This window comes from Nanorana parkeri, unplaced genomic scaffold (assembly GCF_000935625.1).
Source record: "Nanorana parkeri isolate BGI_ZX_2015 unplaced genomic scaffold, ASM93562v1 scaffold646, whole genome shotgun sequence".
In the NCBI taxonomy this organism is placed as follows: Eukaryota; Metazoa; Chordata; class Amphibia; order Anura; family Dicroglossidae; genus Nanorana; species Nanorana parkeri.
In genome coordinates, this window is record NW_017306914.1 from 299594 (window position 1) to 320113 (window position 20520).

Genomic DNA, 20520 nt, shown 5'->3' on the forward strand with positions numbered 1-20520 from the left:
ATTGGCACAATCCCAAGCCCAAGATTCTCCCCCGAGAGCGATATCTGTTCCGCTAAGCCATCTTCATCCCTCTTCTCTGCTTGTTCAGCCATAAAGACAGCAGGCTGGCATGGCCACGGATTGGCACGGGAGGGGGCACTGGGTCCATCGGGTAAAATAAGGAAAAAAAGTCATGAAGGATGTGCTGCAGACATGGGAATGACGATTGAAGGAATGCCAGGGAGGACGGTCTGTGCAGCAGAAAGTATTTACAATGCAAAGGATTGGTCACCTGTGTGGAGGGAAAAAGAGAGGCAGTGCACAGTTAATTATTCTAATGATTTACACTGAGACCTACACCCAAAACTACGGGTCAGGGGAGAGTACACACTTGCCCTGAACAGGTATACTGTACATAGATGCAGAACTCTACTGTGAAGAGAGAACTAGCACCCCTGGATGGCGCTGATGAGTACAGGAAATTCCTAAACTCATCAGTCCCATCTAGGGGCGCTAGTGATGTGTGAAGAACCCCATTGTATAGGGGTAGGCAAATTCCAGCTCTCCAGCTGGGGTGAATCTACAAATCTCATCACACATCTGCCACTGAGAGTCATGCCTGTGGCTGCCAAGAGTCTTGCAATGCCTCATGGGATTTCTACTCGCACCACAGCTGGAGGGCCAGAGTTTGCCTACCCCTGCCATAGTGTATGGTTAGGTTAACAGAGGGGATTGGCTGCTTCTGCCACACCTCTACTGTAATTAGCGAGACACTTAATTGTTGTTTTCCTTGTATTATGCCAGAAATGTTGTGGACATCACATGGGCAATATTCTGATAAATTGTGCCCCCAATTATTCAGTTATATAAATTCTTACAGCTAATAGGTAAACATCACATACCTGTCCTATCTGCCAGTCAGACTTCTGTCCTCGTAGATTGTGATTTCAATCTGTACGGTATGTCAAGGAACAGGAACTACGTACAGACAGAACAGACACAACATTTCCTCCTAATCGGTCAGGACTTGGTTGTTACCAATACACTAATATTAAAATTGCTACATCTCTGTATAGTCACACTGTAATAATGTATATAAAACAGTTGTTCCGGGGTCACATTGTCCTAAAGTTCTTTATCTCCTCCATCACAGTGGGTAGTTTCTGGGTTTGAGCAAAAGTGAGTTTTTCGGTCTCCCTGCTTTCACATGTGATCTCCAGCTGGAAGTTGGTATGTTCAGCTCATTAAACAATAACTGCACCTATCCTTATTTCCTAACCCCCTGACCTAAAGTACATACCCTAGGGCAGTGGTGGCGAACCTTGGCACTCCAGCTGTTTGGGAACTACAAGTCCCATGAGGCATTGCAAGGCTCTGACAGCCACAGACATAACTCCCAGAGGCAGATGCATGTTGGGATTTTGCCACAGCTGGAGTGCCAAGGTTCGCCACCACTGCCCTAGGGTGTATATTTACCTAGAGCCCACAGTCACAGCCATACCAGTTTTTCGGTATCGAGTACGAATATTTATATTTCGGCACTCGCTGATACCGGTACTTCCGGGAGCATTGAGCCGGCTTTGTGGGCAAACAGGGAGCCAGGCGCTGGTCATTACCCACCGCCCAGCTTCTTGATTGCCCGGGAAGCTGACTCCATTCTGTTGCATTTAAGAACCTGAACTATTAACAAAAATGTATCTTATTTGTGTATCACTCGGCTGTAGATCCTCAAATCATCTCTGAATTGGTGCTGACACTGTCCTTCCTTCTGGAGGAGGGCTACTTTTGTTCCCCATGGTCTCTGTGTGTGTTGTAAAGTAGTCACCGCTCCAAGCTCACTCCTGTGATGGACTACCATCTCAATACAGATTAGTAAACTAAACGTGAGATTGTAGTCCATCACGGGAGTGAGCTTGGAGCGGTGACTACTTTACAGCACACACAGGGACCATGGGGAACAAAAGTAGCCCCCCCTCCAGAAGGAAGGACAGTGTCCGCACCAATTCAGAGATGATTTGAGGATCTACAGCCGAGTGATACACAAATAAGATACATTGTTGTTGATAGATAAGGTACTTGGATGTATTTTTTAGATTTAACTCCAGAGTTTAGTGTCACTTTAAACCTTCTTAGAGCAGATATTATATACACATACAGCGAGATGGGAAAAGGATACCACCCGGAGCCCTCTCTCTATTGGGTCAGTGAGGAGGAGACCTTGTGGAGCATAAATCTTCTCATTCTGTTCCTGAATATACTTTGCAATCTTCTTCAGAACCTGAGCAGATAGGAGAAGGAGAAGACACAACAGAAGAAGGGGAAGACCGAACAGAAGGGGACACAGAGCAGATAAAGAAAAATAAATTACATTCCAATAAAAACCCAACATTTATAGAAACTCATTTTTAAGTGAACTTTCCCAAGTCTGAATTCTGCATGCTTGTTCTAGGCCAGTGACTCCAAGTAAAGAAGCCATTGAACAGGGATGACACCCAGGCAACTTGTATTTTCAGTAAAACAGACAACAGTGGCCTGTATATTTCTCATGTTCCATTAGCGCTAGTACGGTAAGTAAATCAAGTAAGCAATACCAAGGCATAGCGGCTGCAGAAATGCACAGCACGGAGCTGTAATCTGGTTTCCAAATGGGAATAGAATAGGAAATTAAAAACATTTCATTTAGACCTCATTAGTGACAAAGGTCATCAGTAGGGATGCACCAATACCGGTATCTGTGCCCATACCGAGTATTTGGGTGAGTACTCGTATTCCCCAAATGCTCCGATACCTTCCCCCGATACTGGAACTTCCGGTCAGAGGAAGATTTCCTCTGATCGGCAGTGCCGTAGGTGAACATGGAGCCAGCTTCCCGTTGGATCAGGAAGCTGGCCAGCAAGTAATGACCCGCCTCCCTGATTGGCTGGAAAGCCTACTCGATGCTGACTGGCTGGGAAGCCGGTTTCCCAGCCAATCACAATCAAGTCGGGCAAACAACACGGAGTCTGCTTCCTGGGTAATCGGAAAGCCGGGTGGCATGTCATTACCCACCACGCAGCTTCCCGATTGCCTGCTCCATGCCAGCGGAAGCACCGGTACTCTCTATCGGTGAGTACCGAAAGCAAAGTATCGGTACTCGATACAGAAAAAACGGTATCGGTGCATCCCTAGTCATCAGGATAATCTCTAAGTGCTGCCTTCCCAGTGCTGTATGGGAAACTGGAAGGAATAATCTGATTGGTTGCTATGGATTAGTGTTTCCTAAATTCAGGGCTTCTAGTGTCCCCAACAAGGCAAGTTTTAGGCACATGTGTTTTCCATTACAATAGAAATTCACGTTGATGGGCACTGGCATTGCAGTGCACTGTGTTGCATGTCAACACATGTTCTTGCATGAGTTAATGTGTGTTTCCATTTATTCCAATGGAATCCGAATTCATAGATGTGAACTTCCCTTAGGTTACATGACAATGATGAAAGACGTCATTTGGGGGTCCCTGATGAGATATGTCCGAGACAATGCCAATCACAAACAAATGTAGATGTTCCCAGCCCAATGTGCATTTTGTTTGCTCATTATACAGCATTGTCTTAGAGAGTGACCCACATCTCCGGAAGCATACGGGTTAATGTACAGGAACAGAATGATGGATAAGTACATAAACCCAATATCTAAAGAAAGCTTTTGCACAGTTGTGCTATATATCTCCGACAGAGGTGAATTCATCCAAATCCACCACTTTCCTTGAGCCACTTAAGAAGAGCTGTCCAACAACCCAATATTTACTGTCAGGTTGAAAGTGAGGGGGGTGGGGGGAGTTTGAGGACACTGGCTGCCGCCTATTAACCACTTTGGTGTTGGGCCTAGGAGCCGGTCTACGTGGGAAGGCTGCTTCCTGATGCTCGGTGGAAGGGAGAGGGTTCAGCAGAGTCTGGCCAGCCCTGACTGAATAAATAAATCCAGGATCTGTCTGTACGTGGCAAACTATTTCATCTGCAAGCTGCTGAAAGCTCTCAATTCATTCTCCAAGAAACCTCAACTAAACACAGCCGACTGCAAATAAAAACGGCACATTTTATATCCGCACTCAGCTTTAATTCTTCAGGAGGAAAATAAACTACTCGGCAAGGGCTTAAAAGAACTAATATGAAGGCCTGCAAACCTTTCCCTTCAGTAGAATAGACATGCAGCCAGGTCTACAGACCTTGCAGCGGGGTGCAATAATACATGGCCGAAGCACCCACCTTCTCGTAGTGTGTCTCCATGCAGAGGAATATAGTGTAGGCAGTGAGACAGGCAAGGCAGCCTTCCAGATACGACTGTCCCCCTAGCTTCTCTGCCTCAGAATACAAGTTGTTCAGTGTCCTCACAGTCTCCTCAAACTGCTGTCTGTCAATCTGTAGGAGGGAACAGAGAGAGAGAGAGAGAGACTGGTTAAGAAGCTACTTTCAGAACATGCAAAATCATGGCAAGTTTGAGGGCTCATTAACACTAGTGTGTTGTGGTAATGCTGGTGATGGAGCAATCCACACTACATGTGTTGCTGTGCCATTCATTTTGAATAAGGGCTGTGTGACTGCACAGATGACTCCCTCGGGTCTGTAAAACAACTACTCAAAAAGAAAAGGAGAGTCTGTTAAACATGAAAAGGAGCCAACAGCTCCACCTGCTGGCCACAAAAGAGAATACAAAATATCAACATGCAGTATATCAGATTTACTTGCCTAAAATGGGACCATGTCTTTGAACACCTATCTTCTATGAATGTATAAAATTATTAAGGATGCAATGATATGGTTTTTTTTTTATATTGCGTACGAGTACAGATTTTCTTTTTCTTGGTACTCGTCTATACCGGAAGTCCTATGAAGGAAGCCGGGTGACGAGTCAGCTTTCTGATTAACTGGGAAGTGTGTAATGACTCGCCGCCGGCTTCCAGATTAGCCGGGAAGCAGGCTCCATGCTCCCTTGTCGCCAGGTGACGAGGAAGCATAGAGCTGGCTTTCTGACCAGCTTCATGACCAATCAGGAAGCCGGGCGGCTGTCCGTGACGTCACCGGACTCCTCCCCCCTTCATTAGCCGACGGAGCCACTTGGGCCGGTGAGTTTGCCCAAGAAAGTTTCTGCACAAGCGCCAGCCAAGGCATTGGCCTATACACAAACAGCACAGCAATGAAGTAATAAAATTAACTAGGATCACACTAATCCAGCACGTTATTATTCTGAGTTGCCCCACTCAAGCGGCGGCCATATTGAGTGGGGCACGCGAGATTAATAACGCGCTGGATTAGTGTGATCATGGATATATTGATGGTTGGACATCCTGTCAGTACTGACATGCAATAACATATGCAACAGTTGTGATCATGAATGTCGCCATGGACGCTTATGGTTTTATTCCATGTGAGATCCGATGTGGAGCTATTTGGAGTCCAGTTGCTTTCGAGTTTTGGTTATGTGACAGAAGCTCGAGCCCCCTTTTTATAATTTGGGAACTATGTTTTCATATTAAAAATGTGTTTCTTTTAGGATACACTTCAAACTTCTCAGCCTTCCCTACAAAGCTCTGCATAACCGCGCACCGGCTTACATTTCATCCCTAATTAGAAGATATACTCCAAAAAATCGCCCCTTCGTCCCACTAATGACCCGAGACTATCCTGCCCACTCACCCAACTCTCGTCTACGGGACATCAACAGGGCTGCCACCACCTTATGGAATTCTCACCCACGCCACATCCGGCTCTCTCCATCCCTACAAGACTTTTAAAAAAATCCCTCTTTAGAGATGCATATCAGCTCCCCCCTTGATTTCTCACCCTATACAACCTTCCCTTCTGCTCCCGTTTCACAGTACTCCCACATCCCCTCCCATTTTATTTGGTATACATGTGTAGTCTCCCCTTCACCACCACTGTGTCTGATCCCCGTTCCTCTTAAATTGTAACCTCATTTGGGCAGGGTCCTCCTCACCTACTGTTTCGGTATGTCAATGATCCTTGTCAGTGTTTCTTGTCTTGTCTAAAGGACTGTACAGCGCTGCAGAATATGTTGGCGCTTTATAAATGATCGTATATTTCGAGTGGCTATTTTTAAAACCCTGTTGATTATTAAACCTTTACTATTATAACAAAAAGGTTAGGTCAACTGATTAAAAGTTTTTACTAAAATACATTTTAAGTAGTCAGTTTATAGTAGAACAGTCTCTGTTTAATAGATACATACATGTGTTTTTATAAGTAGATTTCCGGCTATACATCCTTTCACATCAAATTTTGGAGGTCATTACACTTTAGGGCTCCAACATAAGATTCTTCCCCCCCATGCTGCACCTCCTATCTATGGAGATAGTGTCTAATCAATGTGCTCATCTCTATAGCGCCATAGATAAACACTCCCAGGCAGACACAGGACACAGCTCTCTGTGTGGTAGGACATACAGCAGAGAGAGGTCTGGACTGGAGAGAACTGACCTGCACAAGATGGGGTCTCGGCCAATTCATTTGCAGCTTAAAGCCGAGCCAACAAAATCAAATCAGACCTGTATTTCGTACAGACAAATATTAGTTTTATGCATGTGATATAGAGAAGCCCCGGGGCAGCAAAGAACAAGGAATGTGGAGAACAGAGCATAAATGGTGGGAGAACTGATACATGATGGATTGCCTCCTTCCCTCTTCCGGAATCAGGGCTGCTATTAAAGAGCAACATACTGCTCTCTAGAGACCTCAAATTACAGTGGACTACTGCTTTCTACTTCATTTTCAGCAACCTAAAATCACGGCGGTAGCAGAATTTGCAAGGACACTGAAAAGAAAAGGACACACCACCTTACTTCCAATTACCCCAAATAAGCTAAACTCCAGTTTTGGGTAATTATCATATAGAGGACAATATAGAAGGAGGTCTACGTTCTGTAGTGCAGGAGATCTCTGAAGTGAGCGCTCATCTAAATACTGTAATGCAAAGCCTAACAATAAGTTCCTTATTAGAATGTGAGCCAGATTATGAAGTGGAGGGCATTTCTCTTTAGAGAATGACGATTGCAAAAAAGAGTAATGCCATCCTATGAGACAGTGGAGGCCTCCAAACATGCTCAGCCAAGGGTTGAAGGCAATCACTGAGACCAGACCGCCATGGCAGCTCACCCGGCAGACAAGCTGTAGCAAACCGTACTATGTGCATCGTGACAGAGGCTGAAGGCAGTTAGTCCTTGTTCACACCAGGGCGTTTGTAGCTCGTATTTGTCAGCACGGAAAAGCTCTGCACAAGAAATCATATTTAGGGTTGCACATGATTTCTATAGTCACCGTTCACGCCTCAGCATAGCGTCGTGCTGAGAAAAAAAAGCCAGTCGCTGGAAAAAAGTACATGGGTTTTTTTGGGGGGCAGATCAGCGCGATTAGGAATAGGAAAAAAGGATCACATTGCGCTGATCTCCCCAAAAAGAGGCGCATACTCACAGGCTTGTGCTGTGCTTTTCTGTACCGACTAATACGAGCTACAAACACAGGAGGTGTGAACGAGGACTAACAAGCACTTATTAGACATGTGCGCCAGCAAAACATTTGTTTAGTTTTGAATTTTGCGTTATTTCTTTTTTTGGGACTCGGGTCCGAAAGTCAATTCGTTTCGGCATTCGGACAAAATTAGTTAGCCGTAGTCTGTACGAATGTTCGTTTAGTTGCAGCAGTGACAATAATATAAAAAACAAAAAAAGATTTTTTTAAACGTCACTTTGCTGCAACGAAAAATCGTACAGACTGCCGTTAACAAATTTAGCCCGAAAGTTAGATTTCGGAAATTTTGGATTCGTTTTCATTCACCATTTCTGTTATTCGGATACATCCGAATCTCTGAATCATCCGACAAAAAACTAATTTGTCCAAAACGAATCGCACATGTCTAGCACTTATATGGGTGATCACACAGACTACCATTTTCATTGCTTCAGAAGATTGGCACATCGATTGTGATATTTGCAATAACCAGAAGATCAGTTTTGAGAGATTTCATGCCTTGCAACCTCAGGCTTGGTCACAGAATTTGACCAACATCTTGAAAAACCACTGTGACTGATGGGAAGATCCTTTTGTTTTCTCCATAGAAAAGGGCACAACCCTTTCACTCTACAATACGAGCATCTAGCTAGTAGTGGCAAGTCACACTCAACAGGACTTGCTCTGTAATGTTGGTGACGGTTCTCTTCAGTAGCATGGAGAACTGAAGAAGTAGTGGCTTGGAGAAGCTATGAAACGGCTTCAACGGCTTCACAAAGCTATAACACGACCGGACAAACGAGAACCTTCATAGACATGTTGGCAAACATTTTGGGGTGCATAACCTGAAACTGGTGAACTGGAACTGAATAAGTGGCATGGAGAAAGCTTTGAAACTTCAACATAACAGAACAAGTCCATTTGAAATGTGACTAACTACTACTAGCTAGTACCTGTGACTAACTTCTACTTCACAGGCATGTTGGCAAACATTTTGAAATGCAAAACCTGAAGCTAGTGCATTGGAACTGAAGAAGTGGCTTGGAGAAGCTATGAAACGTCTTTAACATCACAGAACAAGGCCATTTGAAGTGTGACTAACTACAACCAGCTATACCATAACCAGACAAACGAGAACCTTCAAAGACATGTTGGCAAACATTTTGGGGTGCAGAACCTGAAACTGTTGCACTGGAAATGAAGAAGTGGCTTGAAACTTCAACATAAACAGAACAAGTCCATTTGAAATATGACTAACTACTACTAGCTAGAACATGATAGGGACAAATAAGAACCTTCACGAACATGTTGGTAAACATTTTGGGGGCGCACAACCTGAAACAAGGGCACTGGAACTGAAGTGGCTTAGAGAACTGAAGTGGCTTGGAGAAGCTATGAAACGTCTTTACCATTACAGAACAAGTCCATTTGAAATGTGACTAACTACTACCATGACCGGACAAAAGAGAACCTTCATAGACATGTTGGCAAACATTTTGGGGTGCATAACCTGAAACCTCTTCATCATAACAGATTAAGTCCATTTGAAATGTGACTACCTACTACTAGCTATAACATGATGGGGACAAATGAGAACCTTCACAAGCATGTTGGCAAACATTTTGGGGGTGCATAACCTGAAACTAGTGCATTGGAACTGAAGAAGCGGTTTGTAGACATTCGGAAACGTCCTCAACATAACAAAATAAGTCCAGTTACAATGTGGCAAATTACTAGCTATACCATTGACCTGGATCAACGAGAACCTTCACAGACATAATGAGGATCTGTTTTTATCCAGAGTCAGGGAGAAAAATAAAAAGACTGGAGGCAGCTACTAATTAAAACAAGGAAGGGCGGACATCTCGCCACCCAACGTTTTTATGAGCGATCTGCTTGAGCCATCCAATTTGTGTGGAACAACAAAAAAACAGTCAATGAGAACTGGGGGCAAGCTAAGACCACTAAATAGCCTTTGTCCATTGAATCCAGATCTCGCAGAACTGGACCCCTGTTCAGATGAAAATGATTACTTTACAACCCTCGGCAGCAGAGGGAATACAGGTCTGTGAAGAGCTGCTTGTCAGCGTAATCATTCCATGAGATACAATGAAGATAAAGCACAGACCGGCATTGTAAAAGCTCCCAAGTCAAATATGCAGTCCTGCAACACAAGAGGGGAAAAAATAAACTTTGCAAATCCCCTTCTGAACAAAACGGCTACGGCCCGGCTGCAAATCAGAGTTTTCTTGTCAAAAGATATTTTACACCATCAAAATATGGGCAGAGATCTAGGAAACTACATTCCTGTCAATATCACCCTCTCACGTTAAATACCCGAGTTGAATGCCCATAGAGCTGCCAGGAACGTTTTACTCCGGAATAGACACATTTCATCCAAATCTTCATAAATCTCTATAAACCTTGAGGAAAGCTTGTTTTCAAAGAGCGAGTTGCCAACCATCCTAACAAAACATAAAGAAGCTTTTCTTCAAGGTCTTCTCAATCCAGCAGCAGTCATAAAAATATTCAGGGTAAGCCGTCTGTGAAACAGGTGGAAGCCATCCCTTGCAAGCCTCCGGTCTAGATTACAGATTTTTTAGCTCACTGATTTGTGTCGGTCTATCTCTGACTATTAATAGAAAAAAAAAAATCCATGCTGCACAATGAATTTAGATTTAAAAAAATGTGCATATGTAAAATGGCAGCTCAACACAACAGACAATATGCTAGCACTCAGATCTTCTAGATCCCTGGTTCCCAACCTGCGGCTCTTTGGTGCTTGCCGAGCGGCTTCTTGGTGCTTGCTAAATGGCTCCTTGCAGACCCCAACGGTCAGTAGTGGAAGCACTCATTTGTAAAGAGCCTATAATGACAGTGATCTAGCAGTCCCATGTAGCATGTCTCCAGTCCATTGGCGGAACTACCAGGGTCGCACTTGCGACCGGGACCTGGTGCTCTGCCAGTTTGGGGGCGGGGTGCCCAGAGAGAAGAGGATGGCACGCCGCCTGCAGCTGCTCACGCTGCTACTCATCATGCGGCCCGCTGTATTTTTGGCAGCGAAGAATAGACGATGTAGCTGGGGGTGTGACCTATCAGGGAACTCTAGTTCCCAGAAGGCACCTGGCGGGATACCCGCTGTAGGACGTCCTGGCAGCGTGGTCAGCGAAGATTAGGGATTGGCAGCCTGGAGGCACCGAGATCAGGAGCTGTGAGGGAGGACATTCTGGAGGAGAGCTGCAGCAGGTCCAGGTAGGTACTGATTGTTGTATATGTGCAGAGTAGTGTCATTGTCTTGCAGTGTCATTTGTTTTCCAACCAAAAATTAATAAAATGTTTTAAAGTGTTATTAAACCCTCAGGTGTTGGTGTTGTTGCATATATGTACGGCTACCAAGCAGTAGATATATGCAAAAACTTTTTTTTTTAAACCTTTCAAAACCGGTTTAAAAAAAAAAAAAAAAGTATCAAAATCATTGCACCGGGGCCCTGAGGTTTCTAGTTATGCCTGTTGCATGTCGTAGTCTTTATGCTTCTTTACTAGTACATCTGAAGTATCTCACAGAATTTTGTCATATGCTGAATATTATGTGTGGTCCATTGGTGCCACAGTTGAGGCCTTCTACACATAAGTTGACAACCCCTGTCCTAGACGGCTACACCGAACTTATTTGGAACCTTTTTCTAAAAATCATAATGAAAGCTGGGGTCTCAATTGCCTAACTCTGGGCAAGCTACACACCAAAATCAAGCAGCCTTTGCCCATGTGGTCCTATTCTAATCTATTGGCGTGCTAATATTAGGACAAAAATTTAGAAATGTCACCAGCACACCAGAATCATTTTAGGATAGCAGAATATTCATTTATTTGAAGTTCCTTGAAGTCATGTAAACAAGTGTTTTCGGGGCCGCACAGGGTCCCCTCATCAGGCTTAGCATTGAAAGCATGGTGAAGGGACCCTGTATGGCCCCGAAAACACTTGTTTATAAGACTTCAAGGAACTTTAACCCCTTCATGACTGAGGCCTTTTTTTCATTTTTTGCACCCATGTTATATTCCACATTATCCCCTGCTTCGGGACACAGAAGCAATCTGGCGACAGGTAAGTCGCCAGAATCGCTTCTGTTGTAAAGCCGACAGTCGGCTCTACAAGTTTAAACAGACTCCCGGCGGCAAAAGTCGCCAGGAGTCTGTTTAAACAGCCCCGATGCTGGCGACGTACACTGTACGTCGTCAGTCACGAAGGGTTTAAATAAATGAACATTCTGCTATCCTAAAAAGGATTCTGGTGTGCTGGTGACATTTCTACATTTTGCGGCGCCATCCGCAGTCACTGCGAGCACTCCCCACTACAAGGGACTTTCTGTAAGGAGTGCTGCAAGTCAAATAAAAAAGGTATCTATTGTCTAATATTAGGACATGCACAAACATTACTGATTTAAGCTAGCAATGGTTACCAGGAGGTCACCCCAGTGCATCCTTAAGGTACATTGGCCAATAGAAAGACTGGAGCTGCTTAGAGCAGTATATAGCTCTTATGGGTGCATACCAAACAAGAAACAAAAAAGTGGAGGGCTGGTTAGCTCATGAGCAGCAAATGGTGCACATGGAAAAGGTAGTTCTGTGACCACAGGAAGCATATGGCCAGTGGTAAAATATTGAAAGACAACTCCACTGACCATAACAGTGGGGATCAGATTAATACAATATGCAAGCAAATACAGCCAAGACCATGTTCAGCTTACCGATCAGCCATAACATTATTACCACCACCTAGTACTAATTAGGTCCCCCTTTTGCTGCCAAAACAGCTTTGACCTGTCGAGTCATGGAGTCCACTAGACACCTTTTTATCGGTACCAGCATTACCTTTTTCAGCAATTTCAGATACAGTAGCTCTTCTATTGGATCGGACTACACGGGCCAGCCTTTGCTCCACACGTGCATGAATGAGCCTTTGACACCCATGACCCCATCACCGGTTCACTGGTCTTCCTTCCTTGAACCACTGTAGACCGCGAACATCCCACAAGAGCTGCAGTTTTGGAGTTGCTCTGACCCAGTCGTCTAGACCAGTGGTTCTCAACTCGTGGGTCGCGACAAAACCACTGGTCTAGACATTACAATTTGGCCCTTGTCACAGTGGCTCAAATCCTTACACTTGTCCATTTGTTTTCTGCGCCCAAAACATCATGTTCACTTGCTGCCTAATATATCCCCCCACTTCCAGGTGCCACTGTAACCAGATCATCAATGTTCTTCACTTTGCCTCTCAGTGGTCATAATGTTACGGCTGATTGGTGTATGTCATCAGTCTGTGCCTCCAGCAACAGGCTCTCTGACACAGAGAAGAAACACAAAAAGGAAAATGCATGACAGGTACCGGTAAGAAAAGGAATATGTGGGATGCCAATGCTGACTTCTGGAAAATGCTCGCTCCCTGGCAGTCATTCTGTGCATGTGGTTTCAGTGGCATGAACCACTGACTTGTATCCAATATGCAGACAGTAAAGTCAGACCTCCTTACCTCCAAACTTGTTGAGGGACAGGGACTAGAACAGTAGTATAGTCAATGGATTAGCATAAGAGCCAGGCAAATAATATTTTAGGTGTTCGGCAAGAGCAGAAACATCATTTCCTCTGTACAGGTTTCTGTTACAGACAACCAACTCATACCATGCACTCCCATCCTCAGCTAATAGAATACGATGCCATTGACTGTTTGATTTAAGGGTTCTCACCCAAGGCCCTTGGTGCCTCTAAGCCACAGTTATAACTGAGAACAAAGAAGTGCCAGGTATATCTTAATGCTTACAAATGTGTGCAAAGCCTAGTAACGTTTTAAGTAAAACTGTTTCCTGAAGCCAACTAAACAGCTAACATTAAAAAAATGCAGCACCTAAAGGTGCTTGTACATATAAACCTCCAAATATAGGGGAAGAGGGAGAAGTCAATCTTCACTCACAGATAGGAATAGCTGGGAGAGAGGGCAATGTAGTCGTGATGGGTGACTTCAATTACCCAGACATAAATTGGGCCAATGGAACTTCGGGTTCGGCAAAGGCGGGGCGATTTCTAAACATGTTGCGCGACAACTTCATGGACCAGATGGTGGAGACTCCTACCAGAAAAAATGCCATCTTAGATCTAATTGTCACTAATAATGCAGAGTTAATCGAGGATATTGACTGGAAAATCTATTCTGCATTTTCAGGCTCTTGCTTGTATTTATATGTACTGGCCTGCCACATCCCGCTCACCATTGGTCATCAAGGCTGTCCTTCACATTGATGGGTCAATAAACAGGTACCAGGAGGTGGTGGGGTAACTTGCTACTTTAGAAGCACAATATGACTTTAAAGGGTAAGTCCACTGAATCTGGGAAAATGGAAGCACCTCCTCTCTCCCCAATACTTTCCTTTCCCTCCACGGTCAGGTAACCAATGAGTCTTTGCCATTTGCAAATTAAATTCAAAATCCATAGCACAGGGCTGCGCTAGATGCCAGCATGGGGTATGGATAGTACATCTGTATTAGAGGAAGGGAAGGAGCATTCTCCGAAAGGCAAATATAACAGGGGAGGGGGCCAGAGTGGAGCGGGTAATTCTATTTTTATAGATTCACCTAGGAAAGTGGACATACCCTTTAATAAATGCCCTGGGTCTTAAGGCTGCTAGGCAGGATACAAGGGGGTGGGTGGGTGCTATGGGTTATGGCATTCCAAAACTTCCACAATAGAAATGAAGATCCTTTGGGAATATAAAACAAAAATTCTTCACTTCATTCAAAACTGGAAAGCAAATCGGTGGAGTTCTGCTTCAATATTCCTCATCGGCAAGCACAAGAAGACAGTTTGCCCATACACATACCCGGGTCTCCAGTTCAGAGGGAAACTTCGTCTGGAACTGACACAAAGTGCCATTGGTGTAGTCTCTCTGGATAAACACTTTACCGTCCACAGCCGCTTGCGGTCTCATTGCCACAAATCTGGAAACAATTTACAAACATACCATGAGCAGTGAAGAGTACAAGTCAATGTAAAGAAAGACAAAGCATTTCATTACTCGGCTATCTCAGAATACGTACGGGAGCCAATGGAGCTGCTGGTTTTGGATCACCCAAGAAATGAAACATGTAGCTGAACACAATGTGCAAAATGATTTGCTCGATGGGAATGTAATTGTGAGCCACTGACTTGAATCTGAGGCTATACGCTGCAACGGGGTCTCTGTGCTGGTAGGAATACTTCAGCATTTACGTTGTACAGGGCCCGGCACCCGTACACAAGAGCCCCAATAGATAAGCACTATATAAATATGGAAAATAGATAAAAGACTACTGGTGGAAATCCATGTGTTATAGCCAACCTGTTATATAAAAAAAATGCAGAAGCGGCCATTACTTCAAAAGCTTTGTTAAAGCATTTAACCCTTTCGCTGCCAACGACATATGCTGTAAGTCGATGTCAGCGAGCCCCTCTAACCAGACTCTTGCCAGCTATATGTTCAGCTGTGTAAAGCCCACGGTTGGCTGAACTGCCGCCAGATCGCTTCCAGGACCCGGTGAAGTGTGACCCCCCTCCAAGCCCGCCTGACACCCCCGCCTTGCTTACTGGTCTCCTCTGCCCCTCCTGCTGGCCCAGGACCTGCATCACAAGTGTCGGCAGGTAGAGGGGAGAGAGCCCGGAGAACAGCCATTCACTGATCTCCTCCCCGCTGCATGGAGCCGGAAGCAACACTGTTTATATCACTTCCGGCTCCTCAGCTGTCATTCCACGAAACCAAGTATTTGGGCGAGTAATCGCACTCGCCCTAATGCTCCGATACTTACCTTCGATACTGGAACTTCCGGTCAGAGGGAGATCTCCCTCTGACCAGCAGTGCCGAGGGAGCATGGAGCTGACTTTCTTTGCAATCAGGAAGCCGGGTGGTGGGTTATGACCCCCCTCCCGGATTCCTGATTGGCTAGGAAGCCGGGCAGCTCTTCATGACACGCCTCACTGATTGGTCAGGGAGCCACACTGCCTAGCAACAAGTGAAGCCGGCTTCTTAGCAATTCAGGAAGCCAGGAGGCTTCCTGAATTGCTAAGAAGTCACAGTATTCTCAGGAGGCCCGACTTCCTGATAATCGGGGCACACGGCACCGGTACTCGATATCGTTGAGTACCGGAAAAAAAAAAACAATCGGTACTCGATACCGAAAAAACGGTATTGGTGCATCCCTAATACCAACTGTCAAGCACGATGGTGGAGGGGTGATGTGATTTGGCTTGTTTTGCGGTCGCAGGATCTGGACACCTTGCAGTCATTGAGTCAACCATGATGAACTCTGTATACCAAAGTATTCTGGATTCAAATGTGAGGCCATCTGTGTGACATTGGGTCATGCAACAGGACAAATATCCCAATCCCACCAGCAAATTTACAACAGAATGGCTGAAAAAGAAACAAATCAAGGTGTTGCAATGCCCCAGCCAGAGTCCAGACCTCAACAAGAATGAACTGCTGTGGCAAGACCTTAACAGACCTGTGTATAAACAAATGCCTGCAAACCTCAATAGAGTGAAGCAACTTGTGTGAAGTGAGTGAAGCAGTGGGCCAAAATCCCTCCACAACCATGTGAGAGACTGAGAAAGTCATACAGAAAACCATTAGTTCAAGTTATTGCTGCTGAAGGTGATTCTATAAGCGATTGAATCATAAGGTGTACTTAGTTTTTCACACGTCTTCTCCATTTTGGCTTTATGTTTGTAAAATAAATACTGACATGGTGTAATATGTCATGTGTTATTGTATCTACCTAATTCTAATACCTGCTAAGGACCAGATGATTTTTTTTACTATGTTCCGATATGTAAAACCATAGAATTCAAAGAGGGTGTACTTTCTTTCTCACACAACTGTATGACACTCTCACCAAAGTGGGACAGCGCAACTATGAAGAAAAAAGAACCGTGCTGCGTGCCGTATCGGGGCGCTCCCGGTAAGGGCAGGTGCTGTGTGCGATTTGTACGCAGCAGCCTGTTCTTCTCTATGGGAGTACGCGGCCGGATGCTCACCCGAACTGCACGTCCGTGTGGGTGTCCCTGCTCGGACGCAGACAGGATCCATCCTGTCAGCGTAGGAGTACGGACAAGCATACGGCCGCGTACTCCCATAGAGAAGAACAGGCTGCTGCGTACAAATCACACGCAGCACCTGTCCTTCTGGGTAACGGCCCGATACGGCCTTGCACAGTTCTGTATGGGCCGGCTGTTACTCGTGTGAATGAGGGCTAAAGGTCACAGTATTCTGAGCGTTATATGAAAAACACATCCCCGGGATCCCTTTAGGTGTGCCCGCTTCTTCATGTTGGCCACGGTGTGCTGCAGACATTGGCTATGCATTCTGCTGATTAAATGCTTGAGCAGGCACGTCTAAAGGGATTCCAGGGATGTCTTCTTTTAAAGTTAAAGTTCAGGAACAAAATTATTGATGGCAGAGACAGCTAATAGCTGCTAGAGGGGGGCCGACCACAGTAATGATGAAGTGATCATTAAACGATGGAGGTCAATCAGAGAGGAAATGAAGTGGCCTCAAGATAGCTCCAGCAGCTTCAAAGGGTTATATTGTGAAAGTGCAAGTTTACACTTCTAACAACGCACTGCAGCGCATGGTGTGCACCACAATATGTGTGTGTTATGTGGGGGGAGGGAGGGGTTGTGCTTTTTTTTTTATTATTTTTTTTTTACACATTTTTTAACCAGTTGACATCCGCGGTGTTAAACCATCTCATCCCTCCCCGGTATTTTTGATAATAGCAGTCATCAGCGGCTTGTGAGCCGCTGATGACAGCTATTAATTTAAAGGGGACAGTCTGCTGAACAGTTCTACTATAAGCTGATGGTCGCTAAAGCGACCATCAGCTTATAGTAGAACTGTAAATGCCAGGTCCGTATGGCATACTGAGCTGGCCAGCTGGAAGCACTTTTGTAGGTCCGTATGCCATACGTCCTTGGCAGCGAAAGGGTTAAAGAGAACATGTATTTGTCTCAGGTGATTGTAATGGAGGATGACAGCAATACATTCCTCCACTGTCATCATAGGAAGGTCACTGGCCTTCTGCCTTCAGATAGTTGGAAGCCAAGTGTTGCTGGCCTTCTGGTATCTGTGCAGCCCCTGCATGCTACATATGTATGACCAATAATAAAACCATCTGTCAGGCTGGTGGAAAAACTGCAATGGGCAATTATTACCCACACAGCAGTAGGAAATATATTTAAAGAGAACCTGTCACCATTCCAATTCAGGATAAAGTGACAGGGTCTGTATAAAGGGCCAACAGGTCAACCTTCTATTCAAATTTCCATAGTGCCCCCATATTCCTCCATTGTGGCCATCATTAAATACCAGGAATCGAAGCTCAGAGTCATTCCCCCTTCTCTGGTGTGACATCACCAGACCATGGCCAGAGCATTGCTCCCCATACTGAAAACCAAGAAGTATATTTCAGCAACAGCACCTGAAGGAGCAGGAGGAGGTGGCTTGGAGAGGAGAGCAGGAGGTGGCTTGGAGAGGAGAGCAGGAGGTGGCTTGGGGTTTGGCTTTACACAAAACCAGTCACTTTTCCCTGAAGGAGCAAGAAGACGGGATCTCCTTAAAGGAGAACTATGAGGTGAGTGCTTTTCACTCACCTCATAGTTCTAGCCGACCTGTGACAATGAGACTGTCACAGGTCGGCTCAGGAAATTGGGAGGTGAGCGAACACATACCGGCGTTCGCTCACCTCTCGATCCTGTCACGGCTCTCTGCCGTGACAGGGGAGGGGCTGGATTCCTCCCTCCCCGCCAGCGCTGATGGGGGAGGGTACAGCTGGCTCTGCCTCTAGATAGGCAGAGCCAGCTGTCACTCACACAGCTGGGCGGATCCAGATGTAATTGTCGGGATCCACTTCAGCTGCGGCGTCTCAGTATACCGCGAGCAGTAGCTCGCGGTATACTGAGTCTAGGGTGACGGGAGGACGCTACTTTGTGTCCTCCCGTTACCCTTAGGAGAACTATGGGGAAAAGTCTCCTTTAAAGCTACTTTTAATCAGATCAAATAAAATACTATTTATAAATCGCTGTTTGTGTACAGATTTAGTTTTGGCTAGAATGGGGAAGGATTAGAACCCCTGTCAGGTTATTACTGCTATCTTGGACTCCATTAGATAAGGCTTCATTCTCACTTGCACCAGAGCTGCATTTATTGCTCCATAAGACTGAAGCGAACAAGGAAATAACATCTGGCGGCACCCGCTCGCATATAAATCGGACATACGGAGATTACTTGGGGACAATCCTTCTAGGACACAACTTGCTTCCAGGAACGGTCGTCCACAAGTAATCGTAACGTCACGTGTCCGATTACATGCAAACGGCTGCGACCGCTGTCATTGCTTTCTATGCTACTCCCCATCCACATATTTTCACGAGTCTCAATTCTTGAGACTCCCCCAATCAGCCCCATTTGCCAGTGTGAATGGGGCCTAACCCCCGACTATTGTTCCAGTGACAACATTCTACAAGAACTTGAATAGGGACAGAACCATAATAAACAATTACCGGAGTTGTAGCCTTCCTCTCTTCTACTAAAAACTTTCTATTTCTGTCTTGCTTTTACAGATTTTCTCTCACTTCCTGTTCAGTGAACCTGTTGTGACTGTAAATGAAAGGAGTGCCGGACAGCTGTAAAAACTCAACAGGGTTCTAATTCTTCCCTTCTCTTTCCCAAAGTGAAAAACAACGTTTTGGCTGGACGCCCTCCCCAAAGATCATCGCAGTGTCATTTCAAAGAAAATTTGAGTGCATTTTCAGTACACATATAATGTGAGTTATTATTACAGACTATCTTAAAGTATACACCAATCAGCCACATCATTAGGATCACCCGCCTAATATTGAGTAGGTCCCGCTTTTCCTGACCCGTCCAGTCATGGACTCCACTAGACCTCTGAAGGAATGCTGTGGCATCTGGCACCAAGCCGTCAGTAGCAGATCCTTCAAGTCCTGTAAGATGTGAGGTGCGGCCTCCATGAATTGTTTTTCCAGCACATCCTACAGATGCTGGATTAGATTGGGAACTGGAGCATTTGGAGGACAGGTCAACACCTCAAACTCGTTCTTGTGTTCCTCAAAGCATTCTTCAACCATTTTTGCAGTGTGGCAGGGCGCGCTATCCTCCTGAAAGAGGCCACTGCCCTCAGGAAATACTGTTTCGATGAAGGGCTGTACTTGGTCAGGAACAATGTTTCTGTAGGTGGTGCATGTCAAAGTAACATCCACAAGAATGGCAGGACCCAAGGTTTCACAAAGCATCACACTGCCTCCGTTGGCTTGCCTTCTTCCCATAGGGCATCTTGGTGCCATCTCTACCCCAGGTAAGTGACACACACACGATGTAAAAGAAAACGTGATTCATCCGACCAGGCCACCTTCTTCCATTGCTCCGTGGTCCAGTTCTTCCAGTTCTGAGGCTCATATGCCCATTCTAGGTGCTTTTGGCGGTGGACATGGGATAGCATGAGCACTAGAGATGCACCGATATATCGGCCGAAAATTGCCCTTTTGGCTAAATGCCGAATGTGCCATTTTCCTGCCGATACATCGGCGCATCCGTGATTTCTTTCCTCCCCGCTGGGCGCTGCTGTTTGTCCCAGCGCAGAGGAGAGAAAGTGACAGCCAGCCGAGCGATGCGGGACAAGAGTGCTATGAGCGGCCGGTGTCTCTCCTCCCACACCGCTCGGCCGCCTATCACAGTGCGGCAGAGCGAAGTGTGGGCGGAGACAGTCCGGCTACACAACCCCATACACAACAACCTGGGATGCTCTGTGTCTTCAGAGCTGCAGTATTGGAGTTGCTCCGACCAGGTCGTCTAGACATTACAATTTTGTCCTTGTCAAAGTTGCTCAAATCCTTACACTTGTCCATTCCCTCTGCTTCCAACTCATCAACGTCAGGGACAAAATATTCACTTGCTGCCCAATATATCCCCCCCCACTTCCAGATACCATTGTAATATATACATT

General features: G+C 45.5%; 1 protein-coding gene across 1 annotated transcript in view; it reads right to left on the bottom strand.

Annotated features, from left to right (window-relative positions):
- Positions 1–6: 6 nt before the first annotated feature.
- The window catches only part of GOLGA7 (golgin A7), a 21534-nt gene continuing 1020 nt past the window's right edge, over positions 7–20520 (bottom strand). The window contains exons 2-6 of the mRNA XM_018563265.1: positions 14346–14463; positions 4222–4374; positions 2156–2257; positions 882–931; positions 7–271 (exon numbers count right to left, since the gene is read on the bottom strand). Of these exons, the coding sequence (XP_018418767.1) occupies positions 887–931; positions 2156–2257; positions 4222–4374; positions 14346–14453 (408 nt within the window). The 5' untranslated portion in view covers positions 14454–14463 and the 3' untranslated portion in view covers positions 7–271; positions 882–886. The remainder of the gene's footprint in view (positions 272–881; positions 932–2155; positions 2258–4221; positions 4375–14345; positions 14464–20520) is intronic.